Genomic DNA, 12,990 nt, shown 5'->3' with positions numbered 1-12,990 from the left:
AAATAAAATCTTAAAAAAAGAAAAGAAAAAGAAATTTAAAAACACGCAAATTGAAAAGAAGTAAAACTATTTGCAGATGACATGATCTTTTATGTAGAAAGACCTAAAGATTAAAAAAAAACTGAGTTAATAAATGAATTCAGTAAAGTTGCAGGATGTGATTTTGAATTTCACATTCAAAAGCCAGATCTGATTTCAACACTAAAAAAAAAAAAAAAACAGTTCCATTTCTCCTCATTAGCAGTGAACAATCAAAAAGGAAATTAAGGAAACAATTCCATTCAATAGCATCCAAAAGAATATAATGCTTAGAAATAAATTTAACCAAGGAGGCAAAAGAAGACACTGAAAACTATAAAACACTGCTGATAAAAAAAGTTAAAGGAAACAAAAACAAATGGAAAGACACCCCATGTTCATGGATTGGAAGAAATAATATTGTTAAGACAACAATGTTATACAAAGCAATCTATAAATTCAATGTAATCCCAATCAAAAGCCTAATGCTGTTTTTTTGCAAAAATGGTAAAACCAAACCTAAAAGTCAAGGGAACCTAAATAGCTAAAGCAGTCTTTAAAAAACAAGAACAAAGTTTGAGGAGTCATACTTCTCAATTTCAAAACTAACACAAAGATAGAGTAATCAAAATAGTATGGGACTTGTATAAGGGCAGACAAAAAATAATAGAATAAAGAGTCCAAAAATAAACCTCTACATCTATGGCAAATTGATTTTCAACAAGGATACCAAGAACTTTCAATGGGGAAAGAACAATCTCTTCAACAAATGGTGCCCGGAAAACCGGATATCCACATGCAAAAAGAATTAAATTGCACATTACTTTACTTACACCCTATACAAAACTTAACTCAAAATGAATCAAAGACTTACAGAGATAACACCATGACATTATTAGATGAAAACAGGGCAAATCTTCATTACCTTGGCTTTGGCAATGGTTTCTTATGATACCAAAAATATAGGCAAGAAAAAATGTATTTGTTGGACTTTATCAAAATTAAAAATGTTTGTGCATTAAAGAACACTATCAAGATGAGTGAAGACAACACACAGAATGGGAGAAAATATCTGCAAATATTCTATCTGATAAGGGATTAATAGTCACAATATATAAAGAATTCCTACAACTCAACAACAAAAGACTACCCATTTTTTAATGGGAAAAGGACTTGAATAGACATTTCTTAAAATAAATATACAAATTCCCAATAATATGGAAATATGCTAAACATTACTATTAGGGAAATGGAAATCCAAACTATAATGGAATACCATACTTCATACTTACTAGGATATCTATAATAAAAAAACACACAATCACACACAGAAAATAACAAGTATTGGTGGTAATGTGGAGAAGCTGGAATCCTTCTACAGGAGCATAAAATGGTTCAATCTAGGTACAGTTTGGTACTTCCTCTAAAAGTTAAATACAGAATTAGCATATGACACAGAAATTCCACTCCTAGGTAACCTCCAAAATTAAAACAGGGACTCAGTTACTTGTAAGCCAATATTTATAGCATTTTTCACAATAATCAAAAAGTGGAAACAACCCAAGTGTCCAACAATAGATTTACTGATAAACAAAATGTGGTTATATACACGAATGGAATATTATTCAGCCACAAAAAGGAATGAAGTTCCGACACATGCTACAACATGGATGGACCTTGAACATATTATGCTAAATGTAATAAGCCAAGCACCAAAGTACAAATTTACGATTCCACTTCTCTGAAATACCTAGGAAAGGCAAATTTATATTTGATTAGAAATCGAGAAACCAAAAAGTAGATTAGAGGTTCCTAGGAGCTGGGGAAGTAGGCATGAGGAGGTTACTGCTTAATGGGAACAGTTTTAGTTTGAGATGATGAAAAAGATTTGGAAATGGACAGTAGTAATGGCTGCACATAATTAATGCCACTCAGTGATACACTCGAAGTAGTTAAAATGACAAATTTTATGTTTTGTACAGGTATTTTATAACAACAACAAAGGAAAACTAGAGTCCAGGAAATAGGTGATCAAACACCAGGGGAAAAAAACTCACAGGATGATGACAGAGAGACGTTTCAGGACAAGAGCAGCAGCAGAATAGTAAGAAAATAGAGTGCTCTGGAAGTGGCAGTGTCAGAAGGAAAATAACAGATCTGATAAACTGTCTGATGTAGGATTTGTGGAATTGACATCATCTTGAGAATCAGCCTGGGGCTTAAGTGTATCACTTTAGTATTTCTTGCATATTGCTTCTTACCCACATCAGCTTCAATCAAGATTTAATAACTGTATTAACTGATTCCTTTGTCCACCTCAAAAACTATTTCAAAAACCATGCAAGACACAGAGGAAGTACAGTTCTTATGCATATGCAGTTGACACACTTACTGAGACAATCCAACTAGTTAGTAATCATGGGATGCCCAGAAAAGATAAAAATAATCAAAACATCTAGGCTTCATTAACAGGGATGACTGCTTTGTTCTTAGCATTATAAATTCAAAAGGAAAGATGAAAAGTGCTTTTTTAGAAAGCAATCTGACATATTTTACACCTATTACCTAAAGAGGTTCAGAAACTTCCTTGAAGTACTCCACTTATAATATTTCTTACGTAATATATTGTGAAAAACTCTCTAAAAATTATAAACAGGGTCCAAAAATAGAATTATTCTCAACAGAAGGTAACATGTCAAGTAACACTATGCTATGATATTTCAAGATTCTGTAAACTTACCTGTTTAGACATATTTTCTGAAAATTTTGCCGATTTTTCTTTTAAAAATGTGACAAGGTCTTTATAAATTTCACTTTTTCTCTCATAATTAATTTCCCCCTCATCTTCTGTTTTGCCCTTTGGAAGAAAAAGTTTGGTGCAATTATTAATGTAGTAGCATTTGAACCTGATCAATACATCACAACCCAAGGCCACATATTGTTTTCTTCTCTCGAGGATCCATGTGGCAGTTTTTATACATCAAAAATATGGGCAGAATTCTTCCTTCTTAAAGTTATCCATTTGTCCGTCCATCCACTCATCCACCCATCCATCATCCATACATTATGCTTTTACTGAGTACCTCCTATATGCATGTAGGGCATTTTGCTAGTTAGCAAAGAATGGAGAGCTTCCTTCCCTCTGCACTCCTCTAATGCAAAAAAACAAAACACACACAAAAAAAAAACATTATGACTTCAAGAGAATCTGATGAAGTCATAAAAGGTCCCAAGATTAGAATGCCACCATAGAAAAGCTTGTTTCCATTTGTCACACTCTGTTCTTGTTCTGTGTGTAAAGAGGTTGCTATGGGATTATTTTCTAGAGTTACAACCTCCATGTAAGCACCTGACACTCCAACCTTTTTCTCCATACCTCTTTCTTTTTGTCTCTTTCCTTTCCTCACCTATCCTAATAGAAAAGATTTGGCTCTGCCTTAACCAAATGTATATATAAAAACCCATAGTGTGCTTTTTATATATACGTAACCACACACATACACAAAACATCATATACACCCATATAACTCAGGCGTGCCATGCATTTTGTCGTAATTATTGAATCATGTTCCTTATCTTTCATTCTTGAAATTGAGAGGAACACTTAGATATTTCCATATCAAATAAAGGTATATGTAGATTAGTAGCTCTTGATAGGAACAAAGTGTCCTTGCCCCACTCTAGAAGGTCAAAGTCTCTTATTTTCTGATTGGAAATTTCACTTTCTTAGAGTATCAAAACAAACCAAAGGCTAAATCATATTTAGCTCATCTCCCCCCTCTGTGCAGATATAATCTGAGAAGATCATGCTGAGAAGAAATGCACCATAAGGCAAGTCAGATGAGATGCTTGCTGGTCATCAAGAAAGTGGCACTCACATTTTGAAGCCAATCCAAACCAAGAGGTAGCAATTCTCCCAACAGTCCCCTGTGATGAGGAATCCCCACTAAGGATTTAGGTTCTCCCTGCAGATATTGCCTGTGAGGCCCCACATTACATTGAAGACACCAAGGGCAGGGTTGCCAAGGGGAAAGCTGACCACCTAGTAAGTTCAGTGAACAGGTATGAGACAAAAAATAAAATGTGTTCATGTGGAAGATTCAGAAGGCCACCACCCTGCTTAGTGCTCAGGGGTGGGAATCTGGAATGCTGTGTTTCTCCCTAGTCAGCTTCAGTTAGCAGCAAGTAAAAGGAAGACTGTAAAGCTGGAGGAGGGAGAAAGGGACTGCTCCCAGCTCCTCGTCCCCTGTCCCCAGCAGTGAACCCTGGCAGTGGCAGCTGCTTCCAGTAGCAACAGTTGGTTCCAGTTCCCAGGGGTTTTTCCCTATGTTCCCAGAACCTGGCTCATTACAACTCCTTAGAATCCCATTACAAACCAACCAGGTCTCCCTCTTCCAAGGTCTGGGTCTCAGCTCTGCTGGTTCTGCAAAGATCCTCTCCTCTGAGCTCCTGAGGTACCAGCTCCTGGGCATTGTACTCCTCTGACATCTGGGTGCCAGTTTCATGAGACCCCCTGTGCTCCAGCATAGCCTGGAAGCGACCATTCCTCAGAGATATGGATCCCAGCTCTGTGGGAGTCCCCCCTCTGAACTCCCAAGGGACCATAACCAATGTAAGCAGGGTCCCCTCCTCAGAGGTCTAAGTCCCAGCTCTGCAAGGACATCTTCTGAGACCCTAAGGAACCAGCACAGCCTGGTGGTGCTCCCTCCCCAGACACATGGGTCCCAGCTTCTTGGGGGTGCTTCCTCCAAGCTCCCACATTTTAATTCCTTCCCTTTGTCCTCTCAACACTTAGGGCAAAAGCTATAGTTACTGCTTCTGTGTTACCTCAGCCACCTCTTATTTGCCCAAATACTTGTATAATTAATTAATTAATTAATTAATTAATCAATCAGTGAACTGATCGTTACAGAGGTTTTCATTTTATAAAGTGGTGTGGGTTCCTTTGACGGTCATTTCTTAGAAGACTGATTTAATGACCTGCAATGGGGAACACCGAGGCTCATTCTGAAATGGTTTTGGATTTGCTCAGCAAACACATAGCAAAGGGATCTGCTTCAACCCAACAGAACAGAATTGCATTTTCTGTGGCCATCAGCATTCAGTCCTGGAGACATGCCTGCATTTACAGAGATGGAGCCAAGCACCAAAGACAACATGGTTCTTAAAAAATTACTTACGCCATTTAAAAATACTCCTTCTGTACTACAAGTAACACACAGAGTTTCAACATCATGGGGTTTTACCAGCACGTAACAAATTTCCCCATGAATTTGTCTCCAAGGTGGGGCTCGACATCCATTTGAAAATTCATAATCTGAAACCAATTATCGATCAATTAAAAGGAGCTCTGAAAAATAAAATATGTTATCTTTAAAAAGAAATAAATATGATTACAGTTTTTTTCAAATACTCAATCCTAATGTAGCTATTGAAGCATTTGGAAATAATAATTATTTTACATAACAAAGCAAATCTGAGAATAATAGAAACCTGAAGTATAGTCAATAGATTCCAAGACAGTTTGTTCTCCTTTTCCTGAGAAATGTTTCAGCAGTTCTATATGGTTCTTAACAGTTGTTGGGTTTAAACAGATTTGTCTGAAATGAATGATAAGAAATGCATTTTAACACTCTAAAAGAGAATCTCCAGAAAACAGATGAAAATATACCATTTTAGCAAGGGGGGGGGGGGCTGGTGGGAGGAGGAATATCACTTTTTATAATTAAAATTGTAGTCAAATTATACAACAACAAAAATGTTGCAGTTAGTTTTAGCTGTGTTATAGCCTTACAACACTGTCAAGACATCAAGAAACCAGTGATTCATATTTAATGCAACATTAAATAAACTCGTTTAAAAATTCATTTCATTTCTTAGTGGTAATAGCATAATACTAGAAAAAAAACTACAAAAATGAACAAGTTTTAAACCTTACAAAGTCTACATGATATTTGCATTACTATTTAACCATCTATTTAATTGTCTGAGGAGAGTGAAAATAAGGCCACTTCATGTCCTCAGAATCAGGTGAAACCCCATAGAAAGCTCTAGCAAAGCTAACAGTAAATCTTTACATTTTAGAATTAGAAATATCCATGCAATACCCTAAAATCTACTGTTAAATCAATAACAACTCCTATAATTTGTGTATGTTTAAAAAAATTCTGAAAGCATTTTTTGTAACTAACTTTTAGAGGTTTCTTTTTTCTAAAAAGACTCACAATGAAATACGTTTTAGAGAATGATTCAGTAGGTACAGATCCAGTTGCTTAAGCAGCATGCCAACCTTCATCTTTATCTCACTCTCAGGATCTTCATCTTTGGTAATTTTATCAAGAATATTTACTGTGGATGTGTCTTCTTTCACCGTGTTATAATCCAAACCCAGGATTTTTGTTACAGGATCTCTGTTAGCTGATCAAACAAGTAAATAAATAAAAATGATTCTCTTGTCTTCTGTTGTAAGAAAAATAATGACTAACAAGTCCTCTGAAGCCCACCCAAATGTGCTTCCTTCATTAAGCTTTCTCTCATGGACCCAATTTGAATTAATCTCAACTTCTCAGATTCTACTGCATTTAGGAACTTTCTTGTACTCCTTGAGATTCTCTACCTTGTACTGCAGTATCATCTATCTATATCATATCTCTAATAAAACAAAGAACAAGACATTCTTTTTTTTTCTTTTTTTTTAATTGACTGTAGGGCATTGTCCAGCATGGTCATTCAATTAGTGTATCCAGAATTGATTTGAAGATAGAGAAATACTGGTCTCCTTAGAAGAATCATCACTAGAACTGTGTGTGTGTACGTGTGTGTGTGTGTATGTAACCACTGAGGCTTAGTGTTCACAAATGCTTTCTTTCCAAAACAGCATGGTTTTCTCAGTCTAAAGATCTACCACCAGTCTTTTCCACCTGTTCAAAGTGCTTATATTTTCTTTCTTTTTTTTTTAATTTTTTTTTTATTTATTCATGATAGGCACGCAGTGAAAGAGAGAGAGAGAGAGAGAGAGAGGCAGAGGGAGAAGCAGGCTCCATGCACTGGGAGCCCGATGTGGGATTCGATCCCGGGTCTCCAGGATCGCGCCCTGGGCCAAAGGCAGGCGCCAAACCGCTGCGCCGCCCAGGGATCCCTCAAAATGCTTATATTTTCTTTTTTTTTTTTTAAGAAATATTCTTTTTTTTTAATATTTATTTATTTATTTATTTATTTATTTATTTATTTATTTATTTATGAATGATAGACACACAGTGAGAGAGAGAGAGGCAGAGACATAGGCAGAGGGAGAAGCAGGCTCCACGCACCGGGAGCCCGACGTGGGATTCGATCCCGGGTCTCCAGGATCGCGCCCTGGGCCAAAGGCAGGCGCTAAACCGTTGCGCCACCCAGGGATCCCAATGCTTATATTTTCAATGCCTTTTTATGTTCAAGTTGGAAAAACAAATCTGGCCAGTACTCACACACATACCAAAGTTACAGTGAAAAACTCCAATACTAATTCATGATCAAGGCTGACATAGGTGTGAAAGTAGACTCTAGAGATGGTTAAAACAGAATTTGGTGAAAGCCAAAGAACCATGTAGTTGCAAGTGAGGAAGAAGAGGGCAAAGCCATATTTGGAAAGGAGGAATTTAAATAAGATGAAATATATATGTATTTGAACAAGGAGGCCCATGGGACTAGTTCAGAAAGCTCCACCTGATTGAAATGAGAGAAGCACAGTGATGGCATTAACTCTGCAGTGGGAGATGGACTCTGGCACCAGGAAATAGCAGAAAAGGCTTAGGGCTTCTTAGAAAAAAACACACAAGGGGAGGGGCAGGGAAAAGAGATCTAGGAATCATCTACTTTTTGAGCATCTCAATCATCCTTACAGCAGTCATCTCATTAAGACTCATGGAAAAAGGTATTATATGAATTCTGGGGAAAGACACAAACCTGCCCCCCAAATTGCCCTGCACCATGGAATCTGGACCCAAAACTAAGAGTTGTACCTAGAGCTCTTACAGAAAGGACAAAATGCAGCAAAGGATACACATTTAGCCAAACTAGATATATAGCAGCCAGTCTATGTATTAAGTTCATGCACTAAGTTGAAATTAATGCTATTACCAACCTCCTTGAATTCAACTTTACTCTTAAGATTTCATTCCTCCTCAGCAGGGTAGCTATGAGGTATAGATAGATAGATAGCCTAATAATGAAGAGTAGGCAAGAGATAAGAAAAGGCTGCTGTCCTAAGGTTCACATCTTTTTTTAAAAAAATATTTTATTTATTTACTCATTCATTAGAGTCATAGGGAGAGAGGCAGAGACACAGGCAGAGGCAGAGGGAGAAGGAGGCTGCAGGCAAGGAGCCCGATGTGGGACTCTGATCCCGGGTCTCCAAGATCACACCCTGGGCTGAAGGCAGACGCTTAACCGCTGAGACACCCAGACATCTCATAAGATTTACATCCTAAAGAATATTTTTTTTAAAGGTTCATCTTCCCACGTCATAGCAGTAGACACAGCAAAGAATGATTAGAGGCAAGACCAGGCACCTCATGCTTGAGTCCTTCTAGTCACATGATTCCAAACAGGCAAAACATGTATATGACACCATTATGTACTGTTAGGTATTTCTACTCATAAGAAAAATTCAGAAAACAATTGCTCCAGGCAATTGGTCACATTCTTTTACGCATGTTAGATGCTTAGACAATAATGAAAATCTACATCCTTAATGAAGAGGAAAACGTTTCCCATTGAGTGAATGTAACTACCTCCACAAAGCTATGCAACCTACAAAGGAACATTACTGAGACCAATGGAAAGAGAGATTACTCTGGGCTATCTTTGCTGCATACATTTTAGAGGAAACCGAGCATCATCCGTCACAGCAGGCCTGAGGGTAGAGGGTGGAGTTTGGTGCAGGCCCCACTAATCTGTCTTCTCTCCTGTGTAGACCTTAGAGGATACAGGCCTCTGGTCTTTCCAGAAGTGAGGAAGCCTCTCTTTAAACCACATGCTAAAATTAGAAATCTAGAAGCTTGCTAGTGGTAAAGTATTAGGCCTTTCAGTTTAAAGTAGAAACTTGATATGAGCATGACATTCAGCCAAGAAAAATGAATGACATTTTTACAAAGTCGAACATAGGACTTTTTGCCTTTTAGGTCACGGAACTTTTTTCAAGAGACTGCAACTCCCCCTCCCCCATGATTATGTTTCTAAAAGTTCAAGTCATAGACTGGAGCATAAATATCACCTTTGATACAAGCCTGTGCTTCCTTCAGCTTTCTGTCTTTGGCAATAAGCAGCAAACGTGACAGCTGCCCCAAGCTCCTGATCTTAATGTGTGGCACAGAGAGAAACAGCAAAGGCTGCCCATCTTTATCAACTTCTTCTGACTTGACTGTTGTTTCACTAGGAAATAAAAATAAATAAATAAATAAATAAAATCTTAAGGTTACCTGGATGCTAGTGAAGTTAAACATAAGACATTTTGACAAATCATCCCTCTGGCTCATTATAAAACACAAAATATAAGTACTTCTTGTTAAAAGCTCATGTCTTTTCCTCATTTGTCCACACTCAGATCCCTAAGTTCCCAGGCTTATTAGCAACCATAGTTAGCAACATGATATACCCAGGAAGAACATTTTAAGCCATGTCTTGAATACTTACATGAACTCAATCACAGTTTTTGGTTTTGTTTTTCTAACAATGTGTTGGACAACTTTAAAAAAATCACTGGTTCTACAGGACCATTCATGTTTTGGGGATTTCTAAAGTTATTTTATTTATAAAGTTTACACCACAGTAATTAGTGGTTAGAAATCTTCTTGGCTACTCTGTGTTTATGAACAAAAAGCTATAAAAAAGAGAAAGAGAGAGAGACAAACTAGGTTCCCTCTGTGGATGTTTTCCCACTCCAAACCCCCTAATTTGGTTTACTTTAGGATAATAAGCAGTTTTTCTAAATGGACTTTTCCTGATCAGAAATTTCTGGGTCTCCTAGATTTGTCTTTCTGCCCATTTTAATTATTTTTTTTAGGTCAGCATTTAAGAAATATTAAGATGTTTTTACGGCAGTGATATTTCTATAGATTTCTACCACGTACAACATTAACTAAGCTACCTAGGTTTTTATTAGATATGGATATCCCTGGAAAAACTGCTCTCCTCTTAAGACCTGATCTAACATATTTTAAATTGTAAGGCAGATAAACAGATGTGGTGTATTGCCAGTTCATCAGAAAAAGTAAACCTGACAGACTCAGATTCAGATGTACTACCAGCACGATTTCACTAGAAAAGGAAGAAGATAGAGATCATGGAGGCAGACTAGTGGCTTGCCACGGATGTCCACATCCTAACACCCGAGGCCCACAAATGCCTTATCTTACATGGCAAGAGAGACCATGCAGATGGATTAAGTTAAGGATCTTGAGATGGGAAGACTATTCTGAAATGTGCAGGAGGGTCAAGTCAGAAAAGCCAACGTGACATGGAAACAGGGTTCAGAGTAACACAGAGCCAGAAGCTATGGAATGTAGGTGGCCTCCAGAAGCTGGAGAAGACAAGAATGGATCTTCCTTCAGCCCCCAGAAGGAACACAGCCCTGCCAACGCCTTGATTTTAACCCTACACACTTATTTTAGTCTTTTCACCTCCAGAACCCTAAGAAATTAAATCTGCATTATTTTAAGTCACTAAGTCATTATTTTAAGTCACTATTTTGTTACAGCAGCAATAGGAGGCTAATACAGGGACTTTTACCAGGCTTTCCCACTGTTCTTCCAGCAGTAACTTTCATAGTAACTCACATAGGAAGTAACTTACATAGTAATTGTACACAGAAGGTACTCAATAAATAGAAGAGGAATAAACGAATAGAAGATTTCTAGGCTGACCAGTGATGTGTGTTGTATACAAAATGTGTGTTTTCTCTAAAATAAAGCTTTTGGAATAATGTCTTCAGGTTTGAGATTTCTTAAAGGTCTGTGCCAGGTTGGTCACATGTGCTAAGTGGATGATGACAAGACTAAGTTATAAGCTGACTGAATGCCAACAATATCAAGCCACTGAACTTGAGAAGGTGAAACTCCTGGTAAGATATGGGAGAAGTCAAGGGCACAGGACACATATTTCATTGCTCCCACCAGTTGAAGCCTGTAACTCAGCAAAGCAGTAGGAACTAAATGCCAGCTCCAGGGAGGATGTGGAAGAGCAGGTTTGTTTCGGGGTTTGCAGTTTCTAATACTGGAAGAAAGAGATTTTGGAAAGAAAAAATACTATGCCCATCTTGTGAGGTCAAGATAAATGTGCTGCAAATGAAATCCACTGACCTGATCAAAAGACTTTCAAACTGTAATTGTGGAGGGCAGCTGAAAATACTATAGCTTTATGCTATAAGGTGAGAGAGCAGAAAAATGTCACATTTATTTCATCCCCAGTGTCTAGTTTAGTGTCCAGAACATAGTAATTACTCAATAAATGAGCCTAAAAAATAACAAGAGATATAAAGCTACAGTTGCAAAACTAGTTAGTAATTCTCAGGAACAAAAAACAAAGAGCTCAAGTAACAAACGTTATGGCCATCGATTTTAATAGCATAATTTGGACATTTCACCAAAATATGGGGCACCCATGTGGCTCTGTTGGTTAAGTGTCTGACTCTTGGTTTCTGATCAGGTCGTGATCTCAGGGTCATGAGATCAAGCCCTGGTTGAGCTCCACAGTCAGTGAGGCGTCTGCTTGTCCCTCTCCCTTTGTTCCACCCCCCCATCTGCTTGCTCTCTCTCTCTCTCTCTCTCTCTCTCAAATAAATAAAATCTTTTAGAAAAGTTTTACCAAAACATAATAATTATCATCTCATAAAACAATACAATTTTAAGATCAGAGATCATGTAACTGATCCTTCATGACATTGATAAGAGAACTAGAACAAGAAGGTAAAAGGATCAAACAATGCCCATTACCAAGGAGTATTGGGAAGTCAACAATAAAAAAGATGCCTGTAGAGATTTACAAAAGAAAAAAGAAAACTAGGAATCAGAAAGGTATGAATTGTGAGGGCGGTGGGCAGGACAGGGGGAAGAGGGTCACTGCTCGGGGCTCAACTCCTCATCTACACAGCACTCTTACCAGGAGAGAATTTTGTCCCAACTCAGACATATCATTGAGACAGCAGAGAGACATTAGAAGCTAAAATATCACAGTATTAAAGCTGACATGAGTCAAAATCGTAATTTTACCAAAAAAGAAAAGAACTGATAATAACATTGTCACTAAGTGATTCTGAACACTTATCCAGTCTTTATATTTCCTGAGCTACATTCTAATGAGTCAAAGCAACTGAGCTCTGTATACCACCACCATATGGTGTTAATCATTGAAGGGTGTCATTTGTCCTTAGCTTACAGTGGACTTGGGTTTCATTCTGGAGTGTTTTAGAAAGATTAGTTATCTCATTCTGTCTGATAAGAACAAAAGCAATTGAAAATGGTAATACAAGGAGACCTATGATTTCCATTAGAATGAAAGTGGAGTTATTTTCCCCAAAACAATGAACATGGAAAGACGATGACCAGTGTTATTATAGAATGAAGGGTTGTACATTGGAAATGATTCTAAAAGAAAAGAGTAAGTCATCTAACATGTGGACAGTGCCATGCCTATCTACTCAACAATGATCTGCACAAAAGAAGATGGGTGACGACATGTAAAACCTTTTTTCAGTGCATGATGAGCAGATCAGTTTCAATGTCAGATGTCTGTTAGCCTAATTCAGAAGAAGGCTGATCAATTTTTTAAGGACTGCTGCAAAGAGTACATTTGGAGATGTGCAACATCAAATGAGAAATGAGGCCTCAAGTGCGAATATAAAAGAGATCAACAAAAGAGGGTAGCTTACTTACTTCAACAGACTTTCCATGTAAATAAAACTGACTTGTTTTGGAACAAAAGGCTGAGAGAACATAT

At 37.5% G+C, this 12,990-nt stretch overlaps 1 protein-coding gene across 4 annotated transcripts in view; it reads right to left on the bottom strand.

Annotated features, from left to right (window-relative positions):
• Window positions 1-12,990, bottom strand: part of LOC119868790 (armadillo repeat-containing protein 4-like) — a 91,272-nt gene that overhangs the window by 47,397 nt on the left and 30,885 nt on the right. For 3 of the 4 annotated variants that reach the window (XM_038589031.1, XM_038589030.1, XM_038589029.1), the window contains exons 3-7: window positions 9,272-9,429; window positions 6,243-6,435; window positions 5,512-5,618; window positions 5,199-5,335; window positions 2,759-2,875 (exon numbers count right to left, since the gene is read on the bottom strand). In XM_038589031.1, the coding sequence (XP_038444959.1) occupies window positions 2,759-2,875; window positions 5,199-5,335; window positions 5,512-5,618; window positions 6,243-6,435; window positions 9,272-9,429 (712 nt within the window). The remainder of the gene's footprint in view (window positions 1-2,758; window positions 2,876-5,198; window positions 5,336-5,511; window positions 5,619-6,242; window positions 6,436-9,271; window positions 9,430-12,990) is intronic. The other variant, XM_038589032.1, reaches the window with a different exon arrangement.

The sequence above is a fragment of the Canis lupus genome, unplaced genomic scaffold (assembly GCF_011100685.1).
Source record: "Canis lupus familiaris isolate Mischka breed German Shepherd unplaced genomic scaffold, alternate assembly UU_Cfam_GSD_1.0 chrUn_S1579H1768, whole genome shotgun sequence".
In the NCBI taxonomy this organism is placed as follows: Eukaryota; Metazoa; Chordata; class Mammalia; order Carnivora; family Canidae; genus Canis; species Canis lupus.
This window is presented reverse-complemented; position numbering and strand designations above follow the sequence as displayed.